General features: G+C 42.7%; 1 protein-coding gene across 1 annotated transcript in view; it reads right to left on the reverse strand.

The window, feature by feature from the left end:
* Nucleotides 1-3,329: 3,329 nt before the first annotated feature.
* Nucleotides 3,330-17,810, reverse strand: part of ubash3b (ubiquitin associated and SH3 domain containing B) — a 31,186-nt gene continuing 16,705 nt past the window's right edge. The window contains exons 7-13 of the mRNA XM_022243555.2: nt 16,648-16,819; nt 14,493-14,655; nt 13,669-13,791; nt 11,776-11,868; nt 11,026-11,271; nt 10,137-10,243; nt 3,330-8,624 (exon numbers count right to left, since the gene is read on the reverse strand). Of these exons, the coding sequence (XP_022099247.2) occupies nt 8,493-8,624; nt 10,137-10,243; nt 11,026-11,271; nt 11,776-11,868; nt 13,669-13,791; nt 14,493-14,655; nt 16,648-16,819 (1,036 nt within the window). The 3' untranslated portion in view covers nt 3,330-8,492. The remainder of the gene's footprint in view (nt 8,625-10,136; nt 10,244-11,025; nt 11,272-11,775; nt 11,869-13,668; nt 13,792-14,492; nt 14,656-16,647; nt 16,820-17,810) is intronic.

Consider the following 17,810-nt stretch of genomic DNA (forward strand, 5'->3'; position numbering starts at 1 on the left):
TTCAAGTTCAATAGAACTGTTCTCTCATGTTAAATAAAGGAAATCGTATTCTTTCGGAAAGCTGCTAACTGAAGTCTATCTGCGTCTTTCAAAAGAGGGACTTTGTTGTGTCCGTTTGGTTCACGTTGCTTTCAAGAAACTGCTCAGAGATTACCTGGAGGGCGTGGTTGGTTCATTTCGTAAGCAAAGTCTCCTCGATAAGCTCAAAGCATACCGGTATCTAACGCAAAAGGAACGCGCAATTTATTTCAAAAGGTTTCAAGAGTGACACTCCCAGATGATTAACACCTTACATCGAACGCCCCGCCCCTTTTATGGTGGCCCAGGTCAGTGACGCATCGAGGTGTTGGGTCCACAGGAAAGTAGCATGGGCAATTTTTATTTAAAGTGACAGTCAAATTGCTTTGCATCCATAATGAAATCATCACCTCCTCCCCCCCCCAAAGAAAGTAGCGGTTCTTCACAGTTTGCACTGTCAATTCTTAATGTTAAAAAGTGACAGCATCGATCCAGGAGGCCAACTGCTCCCCCCCCCCCGGCCAGGCCAGGGTGCAAGAAGACCGCACATCAAACACGATTCATGGAAGTTTTGCCCAGACAGGGTTGGGTTGGGTTGGGTTGGTTTGGTTGTTGGTTTTTTTGTGTTTTTTTTTGTTTGGTTTTTTTTTGAGCGAACGCGTGCTTGATATCAGCTCCTGTCTGTGACAGTAGGTTTTAATCAACGGCTAGAGGAAAATAAATCGTTGCGTATCTGAGAAATTCGTTAACCTGCACCCTGCGGGCTCGACCATCATGATCAGCTCATCCCTCCCTGTCAGCTACAGTTGTTTTTCTGGAGACTAAAATTGGCATTCCGATAGCATGTACTTCTGGAGTGTTGACTTTACATATAATGCGACCGAAATGATTGCTCCTGGGTGAAGTGTGTATGTTTACTTTTGCGCTGAAATTACTAATTTCCAATACACGAAGAAAAGTGCAATAGCGAACTGCATGCAGTCTTAAAAAATTGCCCTGGCATCATTACAATTGGCTTGGTATCCACTCCTCTGGCGCACGGGAGCCAATATCTCGCTTCATAATAGGGCCCGGCATCTTTTAGACCGAACATCCGTGGCCAGACAATCCGGGGAATTGATTTGGAGAGCAGAGTCAGCTTGGAGACGTTGCTGGGTTACTGACTCAACACAGGAGTCTGACTTTGAGGTTTAAAGCGGAATTTCGGTGTAGACCCATGTCTTTTTAATTTCAATAGTGTCAACCTTTACACAGGCATTCGATCAGGGCTCGTGTGAATGAGTTAGGAACCAACTTCAAAATACCATTAACATTTGACTTTTTACAATAGTACGTAAGCTAAGTTTTGTTGCCCTCAAAATTTCACGAGTAGGATCAAGCAAAAAATAAACTTCTTCCAATGACGAGCTCAATGCACGGGGGGCAGCAGGCATGAGGTAGTGACTTAAAATACCCTACCAACAAAACTTCTCAAAAAGCAAAACATCGGGCATGCAAGAGCCGAGGTCTTAGAGTGACTTGCTGTCTTAGGGTTGAAACATATTTCTGTAAAAACAAAAACACGGCTTAAGTAACCATCGAGGCTTTCAGAAACATACGAAACAGCAATGAAAAGTTCATCAAGCTGCAGAACCCATCAAACGATGTCCATTCCACCATCCTGGAAATGAAAATTCAACGACACCAAGGAGTAATCTAATTCCCGTAACCCTGACTTTGCTTTTAATAAACCTTCGCGTAATCGTGTTTTACTTGTCCAAAATAAACTTGAATTTGTAACTGACGTGCGGCTGGAATGTTATGAACAGGCTCTGAAATCTTTCAACGCTGAGAGTATCTGCCGGACTGCGTTCTAATTACATGAACGTGAATGGGAAGGTGAAAACTAAAGGTCGAGGCTCGTGAACTAACCTCAAAGTCTGGCAAAATTAGCCTCAGATCCTGTCTTCCTTCAATCCTTAGTACGGTCTGGCAGCTCGTCGAGTACTGGAAATGATCGCTAATGGACAGAGCAATATGGTGACGAGTGGAAAAATCAATACGCATTACTTAGCGGGGGATTTGTTACTTACTTAAAGCACGATGAGCTGAGATGGGCTGCCTAAGCCAGAAATTCACGTGTGAATTAGGCGCATTAAAACCGGAGTGATGTCGTCACCTTGCGTGATTTGGAATGGCTCGCACTGCCCAATCACGAAGGGGAACTGTTTTGCCACACGGCCAGCAATGCTAGAAACAAGCGATTTGATTGGACAAAAGTCGCACCGCTTATGTCAACGCCCCGTGACACTCACGTGATCGTTATGAGTGTCGACGACGTCCAACATTAGGGGCGGGGCTTCAGCTATGGAATTCAGTCGTACCACAGCTGTGTAGCTGACCTTTTCTTTGTTGTACCATTCAAAAATAGTGTTCACCTCTTTCGCTTTGAGATTGCGATTTGATGGGTTGAAGCTTTACTGGTCAATGGCCAAGAATCTTCCGAAAGCTTCTAGAGAACATTTCCAGCGTCGCGTCTTGCCGATCGATGTTGCATAAAAGCCGTACTGTGGGAAAGAGGAAATAATTGGCGTATACATTCCTTCACTGGTGATCCACTCAACGTACATTAACTCTAATAAGGAGCTTCTCGAATGGGAAATTACATAAACAATCTGAGCATAAAAGGAGACTAGCTTGTCCCTTTTTGCTTGTGTTGTAATGCATTAGGCTAACTGAATCAGGGCTTTCCTGACTTGAGAAAACCAAGAGCAGCCTTCAGAGTTAAATGTCAAAGCTAACACAAATGTGTTTGTGATTGCGATAGATACCGGCAGATCAGGAGGTTTACTGAAACCACCCTAACAAAATACATAAACTCGTTATAAATAACGATTTTGAACTTCCAAAAGCATGTAAAAGCCCAAAATTTTACCTAACCCAAAGAAAGGATAAAAGGTTTCACAAACGATTTCTCCAATTCCTCCCCCAGAACCCCCCCCAAATAGTTCTTGTTATGCCCTTGACAACTAAATAAGCTTTCTGCGAGTTACATTTGAATAAAATCCGGTACACAGAGTTCTTTAAATTCACGTGAACTAAACAATTTGAATTCTCCATACTAACATCACTTTTGGTATGGGCTATACCTAGCAATTTGGGACAAGCTTTTCCTTAATACCAACGTAAGAGACGCCTTGTGCCAATACACTGTTTTCAACAGATGACGGCACAAAGGAATCCATTTCAGAGATGGTGGTCGCTATGCAAAAGCTTGCCCGAATCACGAAGTGTAGTCTTGGGGAATGTTCAGGTACAATAAGATAACTGAATAGTGTGCCAGTCTTTATTCAAATTTATTCAAATCCAGGCGTATTGTACAAGTACGTTGTGGTCAAATAAATAAGTATCTAAGTATATGTAATTCATCTATCCCGGTCAACTTTTGACATCATGTTATTATTGCTACGTGTGTGTTTCCTATACCATCATGTGCTGAAGAAATAATTGTAATGACTATCAGCCCTCGGAATTTTATAATTTAAAAATATCAGTTTTTATTTTATCTCATCTTTTTAACATAATGCTTTACAGCTAGTGAGCAAAATATTTGTTCAAAATGCCTTAAAGACAGCGAATATATGTAAACCATCTAAAGATAAAAAAATACAATGAAATAAAATACGTCGCTATAGCAATGCATATCTTCAGTTCTGTTACTTACAAATTACAATATCACAGGTCCAAGGTTTGCTCAATATTAAACCGCCACTAACGCTCGGCAGTTCAATGCAATTTACGTGAAAAAGCACTTTTCATTACGAAACTCAAGTGGTATTTGTGACTGCATTGAAATTCAGCTTGGACTGTATGTTCATGTACATGCGACTCGTTTGTTTACCACAATGGATTGAAAATAAATGCAAAGTTTTATCGCCAATGTGCTCATGTGAGTTGGTTGAGTTGAAACAATCAAAAGAGAATCGCTGTGGTTCGCATTACAAGCCTTGTGTTGGGGCAGATAATGATGTTTATGCATTGCTAGTGCTAGTAAAACGGGTTCGTATTGGTTGGGTATGTTACAATATGGGAGAAAAATAGATTTTTCTATCCGAGAGGAGTTGCGGCCGAGAGAAGAGTGCACCATTACGCAACGCTGCATAAAGCCTCTATAAACATTGGACAATCCAAACTCTGTGCATTGCTAACATTTTTACGCCAACAATTAAGGTTTATAAAATTGCGCATTTATCGAAATATTTATAGATCGAAATGTAATCATGAAAGACTATGAAAAGCATTTCTAGCTACAGTGTACTTAAAAAGTACAAAAGGTTACTTTTTGAAGTGCAAAACCGACAGGCGTTCTATATCTATGGTAACGGCCTCTATTATACACGTTGGCTCCAATACTGTCTAAAGCCTTGTGTGATGTCAAGACTCCTTGACCGTCCAGTAGGACTGGCGTAAGCCAGCTATTGCTATTATTACTTGCCTTGAAGATGCTCCTGCAAAGGTGAATAAAACAACAAGTCATTTCCAAGCCCTATAACATGACGTGTCTGGTTACTTTCTCATGAAATGATATTCCACTCTCATCACTCTGGCAAATACTGTAACGAATTCCCCGTGGCAGATGTAAGTTTGAACGAAAGTTGCATAGAATAAACATGTCTCCGTTCCCAGGAAGTTGATGCATGCATAAGAAGTAGTACGCTATTTTCTACAGGAGGAGGTAGATATAATGCTTTAAATTTGCTCCAACTACGGTTGTTTTTTCCTAGTAAAAGTATGACCAGAAAAGAGTTTGGTTTTTTTTTTATAAACCACTTGAGACTAGAGTTAAATCATACGTACAATCTTTAACAATAGTAACCTTTCATTAATTTCAACTATCAAAAGCACAAATTGGATTAACCTGTGCAAGTTCGGGGATAGAAAGGAAAACATCGCGCCAAAAATCGTCCCTAGTCTAAATCGGAAAGGCTCCAAATTCTCGAACAGTGTGGAAAAGCAAAGCAGAGAATGCAGTCAGAAAATTGCAGCCATTTCGGTACGCCTTCGGAGTGGCCGCTACTGAGGACATCACCGATAACTGCTCCGAATTACACAATGAACAGACACGGTCGAGGAGTGTCATTAACAGGCTGTGACTTTTTCAACAAATGACGTTACAAATCGGCACCCAATTCTGCACCCCAATCCCACAAAACAAGAAATGAGACCTAGGGGTACCCCCCCCACATGTCCAATCGCTACACACACTCTGGACTATTGTTACCTAACACATCCCCTCTAGATGTCTGAAAAGAATTCCTCAGATTCCAGTGAGACAATGACCGACACAGAGCAGGGGAGGGTTCTCTCTGTCTCGTCTCTCGCTTCATATGCCAAATAAGCCACACCGGAGATTACATAGCCAGCAAGGTATGAGACGGACATAACCCCCCCCCCTGCTTTGTGTTGGTCATTGTCTCGCAGGAATCTGCGGAATTCCTTTCAGACATCTTGGGGGGGATGTGTTAAGTAACAATAGTCTGGAATGTGTATAGGGATTGGACATGTTGGGGGGGGTACCCCTCGGTCTCATTTCTTGCTGGGTATATGAGATTAACTCATGTCCGTCCAAAATCGCACATTTCCAATTTTCTTAGGTGTGATTTTGGACTGTTGCATAAAGCTTATATTTGATATGGAAAGGAATTATGGGAAGGAGGATTTTGCAGGTTTGGGTATGATTTAGTCGTGTCTGAATTCACACCCTCCTAAAGACCCTGTCCACTCAGAGTGACCAGGACCAGGAGCCAATATCGATGGCAATCTTGAATAAGAATGTCTGGTACATCTTTGCCCAACAGTTTCACACAATCCCAGCGAAGACAGGCAAACCATGTCAAGAAACACGCATTCAACTTCTTTGGTCACAATATAAGGGCCCATTCACAGACAAGCGATAACGGAAACCGGTCACAAAATGCTACAAGATACTGTACATTACATAGTATAAGGCGTTACACCGTTAGTTCTGCAAAATGTTATGTTATGTTAATCACTCTCCACATTAGCAATGATGCCCCACAGTAAGAACGGGCGGCAGCTGAAGGCACGCCCACTTCAACTCGAGAACAGTCTCTCAGCCAGTCTGTGACATCATACCTAACTAGACAGCTAATTAGAAAGAACACGTTGTCTCAGAGCGGCATCTTTGAAAAACTGCTTGGTTTTTCTAGAGGAGACGTCTTATTGCCCTGTGACGCAGTTTAAATCAGTCTGCTCGCAGTTCCATAGGAAACATGTCTTTGATATTTTACTGCGACAACTTCCATTACCGCTTGTCTCCGTAACTGGGCGCCAGGGATCCCACATAACACAAAGGCCACTTTGCATACAAAATCTACACGTACTAATTAAATATTACAAATAGCTGTGTCCCTCATCAAATAATGCATTAAATATTAGAATTAAAAGGGCGTCCTTGTACAAAAATAAAATACAGTAACCTATGACCTCTCATAACAAAAATTCAAATTATTATTTCAAAAAATATGCAAATTTACAGTATATGCAGCACAATCATAGTTATAATTGCAGATCGTTAGAATTATTTGGTACAACTAATAAACCCTTACCAAAACAAAAATCAGAACTGAACCAATTTAGATCGTTCCTGTCGATAATACACACATAATACGATTCGGTTTAAGGTTGAAGAGAAGACGTGTGGTCTTCGAAGCGCTATCTGAGGAAATGGGCAAAGCAAGGCTTGCGCAAAAACCGTTCTCAAGAAAGAGGAATGGTCATCAATAACTGACAAACAAAAGTGGAGGAGGGCTTTTCAAGTCGGCGGTATTTTCAATCAAATGAGTAATTGTCATCCCCTTTCCTCCTTTCATTTCCATTTTCTTTCTCTTTTTCTCTCCTGTTTTATTTCCCCTTGGAGGTATTTAGTTTTAATTGTTCTACTTTGTCCGGGGATCTCCCTAGCACCTAGGTCTCCAGCAAGACCAACTGGCAGTCCAGGGGGGTTTCCAATAATAAGCTCAATCTCTGTCTCGGGCTTCATTTTTCAAACCGAACACCTAGCATAAGGGCTATAGTGTTCAAATTAACTAGACAATCGTCATTAATTGCGGTAGCTCTGTTGTATATATTTTGATTTTCTGGACACATTCTCTTACAGCAAAGTTAGGGGGTTAAATATAAAGCCGAGTACTGCTAAACCCCTCAGCCATTTTCCAAATCCTGGCTAAAAATCAGCACTGGGTTTCATCTCAGGTTGAATCGATCCCATTTCAGGAGATCATATCTGCTTCCATGAAGCCACACCTGAGGCTGAGGAGATGACACCTGCGTTTCAAAATCCCCACCAATCCTAGATTGGGCAGGTGACAATCATCGCTTCTTGTGGCTTGGCCAATGGCATTGCATAGTAAAAATCTGGATCACGAAATCATGATCCATGACAATGTTTATTATATTTCATTTTGATGGATTTTGCTTTTCAAACTACCTGAAGTGTCTGCAGATTAAAACTCTTGACTGCCATAAAGCTCGATCTAATATTTCATTACTTAGATGATGCCATAAAAAGAACGTAGCGAGACACTATTCCCAGGTGCTCGTCTTATTTCATTCATCTTATTTTTATGCATTTTAAGCATAGATTTCTTTCTTTGTTCCATCTAGTTCCGCGCCCTCTCCATTTCCTGTGACATATGTCATTTATTTCATCTAATTTGTTTCTTTAGGATCACTCTTATACATCACTCAGTTCCAACATCTTCCAACCCTCACTGCCCACTTGTCATCCCAGCCCGTTGAAATCTGACATCCCTCTCCAGACCAATACAGACACGGGTTGAGTAGATACCCACTGAAGGTGGTGCCCCATTAATGGGGTCAGTTTGGGTGTGAACTTCAGCTTGACCACTCCTCCACTGCCTCTGAATAATGTGCTTCCCGATAACTGTTTGTAGTCGAGACCACGTAAGGCCTTCACAAGACCAACACAAGACCCCCAGTCTTAGTCAAGCCACAACCTAAACAAGAACTCCATTGTCATTGTTCACACTGACACTTGTGTCTGGCCTAGTGCCTGGTCTTGTGTCTGGCCTTGTATACTGGTCCTGTAACCGGTCTTGTATCTTGTCTTGCCTTACAAGTCCCTCATCAGCCTAAATGTACACCGCTCGTGACCAATTGACTATGATCTAATCTACGTATTTCCTGGCTTTTTCTTTTCAGAAAAGTCACAAACCTTCTTCTGGTGGTCAAAGACTCCAATTAACTAAGCGATTTTACCACTTTTTTGCAAATAAAACAAATCACTGCCATTCGTGTCAATTCCTTTTTTAAAAATTCTCCTTTTTCCAACTCTATATAATTTTCTGTTGTTGACATTTATCAGAGCATAGATATGTACAAAATGCATACAAGTATATTCAGCTAACAAGGCATTTGATGAAAGACGATGCTTCAATGTGGCCAAGCTGGTTTCATCCTTGCATAATGTGCCAGTCGAAGCGGCCGTTGGGGGCGTGCGTCAGCGTAGCAAAAGGCGGGGTGATGAGGTCCCAGATCCCAAAATCCTGGTACTCCTGGAGGGCCACCGCGCCACAGTACGGGATCTGCCGATGAGGGTATTTAAAAAAAAAGTGCTTGATACACGTCCATGTAAACATTCCTCGTTTCCAAAGAAAACCGGGAACTTCAAGGGGAAGCCTCTTAACATCTCAAGAGAGTGTCACTCTTACATTTTCCCACAAAAAGAGTCAACTTCTTATGCCTATGAAGAGCACTATTATACATTTCAATTTCAAAACACCTGTGCCCAGTGAAGAATGACTGGAGGAATTCCAACAGTGTTATCATCTGAAAGCCTTTTGCTCAAACTTTACGGCAAAAATAGAAATGGCACACACTTTGGCCAAGCAAACCTTTTATTTCAGGATCCATTTTTTTTCTGGGACACCGTTATACGGATATAACAAGGCACGTACATGATTTTGCGCAATGATATGTGGAATGTACATTACACAAGTTTTACCCTTGAAGACAAGAACTTTGACAAATTTCAATGTTTTTCCTCTACTGTGGCAGTTAAAAAAGAAAATGTGACATCAGGTATGGGACAAAATGGAAATCATTTGGCGGACTTATCCAAAGAGCAAATTCTGGGGGTTTTCAGTCTCTTGCAGTTTTTGGTTTCAGAGAAAATGACTATCAAAGTCGCACGCCTATACATTTTCAATGGCCCACTGACACCTCTTGCTGCCAAGGCCATTTGTGCGTGCATAATTGAGAATTTATTAGTGAAAAGTTCTAAACGAGTTAAAATCACTGTACACTGCATAGCTGATTACTTTTAATCACTTTTTTACAAGCTTCTGTGAAGAGGAAAAAAAGAAATCAAAGGTAAATTTGCCAACTGCTATTCTTGGCCACGAAAAACAAACACTTTTATTTCAAGACAAGATATTGTCAATAACAACAACTATTAGGCCAATAGCTTCATTTTTTTCATTACATGGGCACTTTCAATATATGGATTTCAATATTAAAGTGATATCATTCAAATTGATATCAAAGCAAATTTGATATATCGGATATTATTGATATACATGTATCGACAGTCCTTACCAGCAAGAGGGTTGACGGTACATGTACTGACATACATACAAGTATGCTTACTGTCGTATTAAACCAAGTGTGTAGAACAATAGACCACCTGCACCCACTAAATCATGTGACCCATAGTGGGTATCTGCCCTGTATCAACGTGTGTTTCGAGTGTTATTTTCGAACAACAAAGCCAATTTACGGTACAGTACCCAGCACATCAGTAGTCGGAGCATGGTACCTACATTCAGCTTTATTTTTGGTAAATGATACTTATGAAACACTTTGCTTTTGGTGGACGCCGCGTTTGTTGATATTTAATACCCACTTTAGGTCATGTGACTTTATAGAGGACGCAACTGGTCTATTCAACCATCGATATCTTCTTGCTTGCACTGATATAGCAGCATTTACAAAAAAGAGAAACAGTTAGCATTTTTGTGAAGCAACCATCAGTACTTGGGATGTACTGAACTAAAACGCAAGTCGACGACAGAGAGAGAGCTAACGGCAGCACCCACCTTCTGTACTATTTTGGAGAACTCCAATGCCGGCCTGGCTGACAGGCCTTGCAGGTATCGTGTGCACCCGTCCAGGCTACTAGCATGGCCGACGATCAAGATATCACCTGCAGCGATCAGGACAGGAAAAAGACATGAACTATCGTACGATAAGCTTAGATGCCCATCAGGTTCTTGTCCAGATCCAAATAAAGCCATGGGCGCCTACTTACCGTACACCTGGTGATGGAGATTTCAAATCAGCCCACCATTTCGAATGAAACTAAAAAAGCCCACAATCACGCTGCTGCCTGAAAACTGGTATCCCTGTTATAAATGCAGTGAATGCACCAATCGGCATTTGCCTCAAAGAGGCACCTCTTCAACTTTCTTCGTAATCTGTTTTACACTTGTCCATTCTTCGTTTACAATACCACAATGCAATTGGAGACTTCCCAACAATCACAGCTACTCAAAGTAAAAGAAATTTCCACTCAGAAGGTGCTCATCAAAAAATGAACAGCCAAAATATGCAATTTTGGGGGTTAGATTTATTGAAGTTCTCATAGAGAGAGAAAGAAGTAGTGCAATACATGTAGTGCTCTGTACCAAAAGATATTGTAAAAAATCAAACGACCAAACCAACCTACTTCTGACCTCACTTACCTACCTTTGATCTCAGTGACCTACATTGTACCGCTGACCTCAATGACATACTTCTGACATCAATGACCTACCTCAGCAACCTACCTCTGACTTCAGCAACCTACCTCTGACTTCAGACCCCTACCTCTGACCTCAGCAACCAACCTCTGACCTCGGCGACCTACCTCTGACTTAAGCAGCCAACCTCTGACCTCGGTGACTTACCTCTGACATTAGCCACCAACCTCTGACCTCACTGACCTACCTTTGGGATGTTCCTTGATCTCTCGTCTCAGCAGTGTGTCCCCCCTCTTGTAGTACGACTGGCAGTTCTCCTGCAGGTTGAGGTCAGAGGCAGAGATCATCTCCTTGTAGGTCAGTGCCACATTCAGGCCGTGGGATTCCAACTCGCCCAGGGTCATCCACTTGGGCAGTGCGCCCTTGCACCACGCCAGCCACTCAAACAGCCCCGTGTCCACTCGGATCTTGAGGGGTTCCAGAGAATTCAGCCCTGGGCAGAGATTGGAAAGGTTTCCAGATGAATTCAGGCCGAGAACAGGTCTGAAGGATTCTAAATAATCTATGACCGGACAGGCTCTTGAGACTTTGGGTATGGGAATATTTGATTGGAATGGCAACAGATAGTTATGACTCTCGAAACAGGTTGGAAGCTTTTGGGGAATTTATACCTTAGAAACAGATCAGGAAGGATTTGCAAAATGTAGGTCTGGATATACATGTCAATAAGACAGGTTCCTAGAGAATTCAGGCCTGGGGAACAGACTAGACAAGACATTTCAAATCGGACAGGTCCTAGCAAATTTAGACCAAAGATTAGATCTGAGAGGATCCAGATGGGAAAGGATGAAACAGGTTCTAGAAAATTTGGAACTGAAATCTGATCAAAAAGGTTCAATAAAATCACGCCTTGTAACAAATCAGCAGCACGTCCTTAAAAGCTGTGCCTATCGAGCCACTTTGTAAGGCATGAGTGACAGCGTATCATGCATTTTACCATCTATGACAGCCTGGGCCGTCTGCACACACCGCAAGGCAGGGGAGGAGTACACATGAGATATGACGATGCCGTTTTCCCTCATGCTTTCACCTGTGACAAGAAACAGCAGCATCAAGATTCAAAAAGAAGAATAAAGGCCTGAAAAAAGAACCACTTCACAAGTCAGTGAATCCAACTATGATTGGGTTAACCCGGTGGAATCTCTGTATGTTATTTTTTATTTCAAAAACGACAGGGGAGTTTTGAATTAGAAAACAGGAACACCGGACAGATCACTGAAGAAGGCTAGCCTTTTTACGCCCGGTTCCACAGCATGTTAATTTGACAGTCCAACAAGCTTCAGTCAACATCATATATATCCATACTGACATCATTTACAACAGGATAGCATGTAGATTTTATTTATGAGAATACATAATAAAGTCAGATAATATTGATAATAATAATAATAACAGCACAATGTATAAGCTTAGCCTAAAAGAAAAAAAAGATGCCAACATCCCTTTCCCTTGGACAAGACAAGTAAAAGACATACGGACTGGACAACAGTGGTGAGACACAATAGGTTTAAGAAGGATTACATTTCAATCTCAGAATAACCACTTCATGCCGGGGCATTTTTCAATGTTGATGATGCTAGGCCGGCACAACTATCATTTTTTCCATTTTCAGAATCCTTCAAAAATTCATCATTTCATTTAACGGTCATTTATAAGCGCACAAAGTAATCTTTAGGCACAACTCTAAGTTGTCAGGTGACCTTCATTGACACCCGAGTGTTTCAGCCAGGTCTGCAGCCTTGTAAACAGAGCCCAGATTGTGCGGTGTTGTATAACTGTCTTTTGTTCGCGAACCTGGCTCAGTGCACTGCTGACCCCTTTTCAATAGGGGCCAGATTAGCGTGCAGCGGTGCTGTGTGGCTCATCGCTACGGTGGTGGAGCACTTTTGTCCCCGGTGGTAATTCGCTCGCTTTCAATGCCCCAAACCATGGTATACGGTTTCAAAACAAGGCTGGATTATCACCACTTTTGAGAGTGAAAAATGTCGGTAATGCCCAGGAGCCTGGTCTTTTGTTCGGAGTACTGTCTTTTGTTACAGGGCCCTGTTTCCTTTGTCCGAGTTCGGAGACCACCGCCATGCATATAAACCATACATCTCCGATCCCGGAGTCCCCGGTAGTAAGTGGATAAGATGTAATCATTTCTTTGTCCTCAGGTATCAACCTTCTCGCCACAGCAGCGAGGGGTTAGTGACAACGGCAACACATGCAGAGGCTGTAGGCGACCAGCAAAGTCAACCTTTCGTGTTTAAGTGCCACACGTGCGGTTGAAAGTTATGACAAACGGATCACACAGTCCGGGCACACAACTTTTAATACAGAAGTGCAACGGGGGGGGTCATACAATAGCACAGTGTTATCACCTAATGAAAATACCACAGGATTTGCCTCACTGAGAGGTTCCTGGGATGTGCTTCAATGTAATTGAAATATTGCTTCATTCAACATCTGAAAAAAGTGAATGAAAAAAAAAAGACTGCTTGTTCGGTTTAACAGGAACTGGGACAATTTGTTGACAGAGGGAAAAAATACAAAATGTCACCTAGAGGCTGGTATAGGGTTGAAAATGGGACTCACCGTACCCAAACCAGATTGGAGTAGGCATGGTAGGTATATCGTGATGTTTTACATTTCCTCTCCCCAAGTGTTTTTTTCCACTTCAAAGTGATCTAAGGAGCAGGAAGCTTTGGTGATTATGGACACTGACACAGGTGGAGCCTCCGCGAGCATGGACAGGGGTGTTGGGGATATGGAGTTACCTACTTCAGTCTGGTTCCGGAATGGTGGGTCACAAATGTTAATATTCTGGGACACCAGGCTGAATTCTCACCAGTTAGTCTAGCCTGGAACTTGCCGACTTCAGTGATCGGGGGGTCTTTGTTAAATGCCTGTGACCCTCCTGCCCGAATGGGAACCCTCTTCGGCATATTCAGATTCTTCCGGATGTACTTTCCTGTTGGCAAAAACAGGGAGTTCGGGGTTTTAAACATAAGAAGCCGTTACTGTTACATTATTTGAAGCTGCATCCAAATCTGTTCTTTAGAGCTAGGCCTCAGTCTTCATTCCATTGGAAATACACGGAGATGTACTGACAATAGACCTAGCCGTAGCTCTGGAACCCCATTTCGGGCACGGCCTTAAACTGATTGCTATCTACTTCTAGCGCTCCAGTCTGCGGCATTGGATACAGGAACCAGACCGTTCTGTAATGAATGGATCTCGGCCATCATTTCTCCTTAAACTTTTTCCAGCACAAAAAAGAATGAATGGAAAAGAATTACATCCTGCAAGCTAGCCTGAAACAGGGTCAAATAAAAAAGCAACCCCAGCAGGTGACCACACGGTCATCATTACTGACAAGCATTTGGTCACAAGCTGTACAACATCTGTTGTAAGTCTTGACTCTGATCAGGAGTAGTGACAAGGGCTCAGTTGTGAGTCTGACTCTGATAACGAGTAGTAACGCTGGGCTAATTTGTGAGTCTTGACTGATAAGTAGCAACACTGGGCTCAGTTGTGAGTCTTGACTGTGATAAGGAATAGAAACACAGGGCTCAGTTGTGAGTCTTGACTCTGATAAGGAGAAGTGCCACAGGGCTCTAAACAATTTTGGCTCAGATCATCAGACCACGGGCCTTGTCTGACAATACTTACCGTTGACGTCAAATGAGTGCTGAAGCCACTGCTGGCCAAAAGTGATGTCCACCCTCTCGGCGTGCCGTATCACAAACAGCCTCCTTGGCTGGCTGGGTAGATCGGTCGTCGCGGCCAGGGGAATGCTGTTGGATCGGGCTGGTGTCTTGGTGAGCTTAAAGAGCTGCGACACAGGATTGAAAGAAACAATGTTGCTTTTACTTGGATATAGTTCCGATATTTCATTTGTATCTAGCTGCAAGGAGCAATCAAGTACAGGCTCACATACACATGGGCAAAAGTCTCCCAAATGTAGAAATATTTTGTTTTCTTCATCCCCAAAGTGGCAATTTTGCCACCCTGATGGTACTGTCATGCAGTCAAGATCTTGAGAACAACTTGAATGTTGCTGGTGCAAGTGTAAAAATAAATAACCAGACCAAGATCCTCTGGCACCCCGCAGCGAAGCAAGATGGAGAACTCTGCCAAGAAGGTGTAATTACCATGGGCACCATTTGAGCGAGCGATACCCCTGCATAGTGGATGTTAATGCACAGGCGCTGGTGCCATGCCAGGCACACCCACTGTGCATCAGGCGCGGCACCTGCGCCCGTGCATTAACATCCACTGCGCAGGCATATCGCTTGCTCAAATGGCACCCAGGCAATTACATTTTACAAATATTCACAGTGAAGTTCTCCATCTTGCGCCGCTACATGGTGCTATATGATCTTTAGTTCAGACATCCAAATGTATCTCTTTTTAATTCAATGAATAATTTCACCAAAGGCCATGCACTGCATAAAATGACACTCACCTTCATCGCCTCAGTGGACGACATCAAAATGACACTCACCTTCATCGCCTCAGTGGACGACATCAAAATGACACTCACCTTCATCGCCTCAGTGGACGACATCAAAATGACACTCACCTTCAACGCCTCAGTGGACGACATCAAAATGACACTCACCTTCAACGCCTCAGTGGACGACATCAAAATGACACTCACCTTCAACGCCTCAGTGGACGACATCAAAATGACACTCACCTTCAACGCCTCAGTGGACGACATCAAAATGACACTCACCTTCAACGCCTCAGTGGACGACATCAAAATGACACTCCCCTTCAACGCCTCAGTGGACGACATCAAAATGACACTCACCTTCAACGCCTCAGTGGACGACATCAAAATGACACTCACCTTCAACGCCTCAGTGGACGACATCAAAATGACACTTCCCTTCAACGCCTCAGTGGACGACATCAAAATGACACTCACCTTCAACGCCTCAGTGGACGACATCAAAATGACACTCACCTTCATCGCCTCAGTGGATGACATCAAAATGACACTCACCTTCATCGCCTCAGTGGATGACATCAAAATGACACAGTTGTGCTAAGCAACTGGGACCAGTTTCAAAGAGCTTCTTCAGCACAAAATTTGCTTAAGCGGGAAAAAACTTTGCTTACTAAACAAAGGTTACTAGTTCAAACTCTATCCGACTGTCATGCTAACCAAAACACAGGTAAATACAATCCCCAAACAATATACATCACATGGAGTTTTGGCTGGTTACCTGATTTATCAAGTAAGGTCTTTTTGCGCTTAAGCAAATTTTGTGCTTAAGCAGCTCTATGAAATTGGCCCCTGCCTTTATACTACATGTAGAGTCAGTCATCTTGAATTGCAAGTGAGGCGATTCTTGAACAATTTTCTTGCAACTCAATTTTTGTAGGAATGAAGTTGATAGTGCAGGAGCAAATGACAGACTTCCATCCTTGAGGTGCAATTGGCAATTCCACATTAAGTATATAAAGTCGTGCCATCTTTACTGTCCAAGTGAAAAACATGTGTTTCAAAGCATGGCTATAACTGTCATTGTTGCAAAAATAGTTACGCTTTTTACCATTTCAGACGGTTTAATGAACGGAGTGGATTTGGGGGTATAATCCAAAATGGTCATCTTGTGAATAAAACCTACTGCTATTTCACAATGGTGTAGCATCAGAATCACAACTAAATGTACATGGATGCATCAGCTTTAAAAAAATACAAGTAAACCATGATGTTTCCATCACCAAGCAAAATAAACAATCCCATTTCCTTGTCAAATATGGAGTTGTTTTTGGCTTCTCTTTGCAGAAATGTCCATATTCAGAGACTCACGTTTGCATATTTGGACGCCTCCTCTTCTGACTGTTGTAGGAGGCCCTCCGGAGTCTTGTACTGGCTGGAGCGGCGTTCGTCAGCTCCAAGCGGGGTGGGGGGACTGGGAACCTTGTTGTCCAGGTTGATCAAGGCTTGGTTGGAGCTCAACGACTTGGTGAGGGGAATCACTCTGCAAAAAAAGGGGGCTACATGTGTTTATTTTGGGAAAAAAAGCCTAATCATGGGGCATTTTGCTGGCAACCTTCTTGAATCCTTTCACCAGCTGCAGATGGTATTGCTCTACAATGAACTTGCCCCCAGGCGTAGCTTCATTTTTGGCTCAGAGTAAACATCTTTGCAAAGTTGAACTTTACAAACGCCGACCCTTGGTGGTCAGTTGTCTCCGATTTTTGTGACACATCCCCAGCATTGTCACTGTAATACACTCCAACACAATGTCGCAAAGCGATGTTTGCAACTACAGACATTTGAGAGCTCCGCATACACGTATGGTCCACCTCCTCAGACATGTTCAAGCCTCTGTGTGATCACTCATGCATGGGGACAAGATTTCACTGATCATCCAGAGACCTGCCGCAGCGTGTTCGTTCGCACATCCATCTGGGTAATTGACCCAGACACAGAAAGACGGACTTCACAGAGTTACCCATGAAGCCAACACCTTATACATGTATGTGGCATGGCAGGACAATTATTCACTGTGACGACAGGCTGTGCACAGCAGCCAAGGTCAAGGTTGGAAGTCTGCCTTTTGCAGACTCCTTGAGGCAGGAATCCAACGCATTAAGGGCACAATTTGTTGTGTTGGGTAAAAAAACGGGACCGAGTTGCGGGGACACTTTGCTGGGATTAGCATTATCAGAAAAACAGCACCCAGCAGTGACTCAGGGCATGTGTGGCAGTTTAACCAGTCAGCTGATCACCAGCAAGAGGACTACCACATCATGGTAATAAATCCCCAGGAACAAACTGGTTAAACGTTGCATTTCAATGTGGTCCTTATGAGGTCTCAGAAACTTAGTTTCTGTATCAGCAAAGTCAGAAAAATATACAGTCCAACCTCGCTAATAAGAGCACAGTTAATACAAGATATTCTGCTTAAACCAAGGACATTTTAAGGTCCCAATCCTTCTTCTTTTCATTGTTTTCATTCCTGATAA

This window comes from Acanthaster planci, linkage group LG10, assembly GCF_054643075.1.
Source record: "Acanthaster planci isolate LZ-2023a linkage group LG10, COTS_SCS, whole genome shotgun sequence".
NCBI classification, from domain to species: Eukaryota; Metazoa; Echinodermata; class Asteroidea; order Valvatida; family Acanthasteridae; genus Acanthaster; species Acanthaster planci.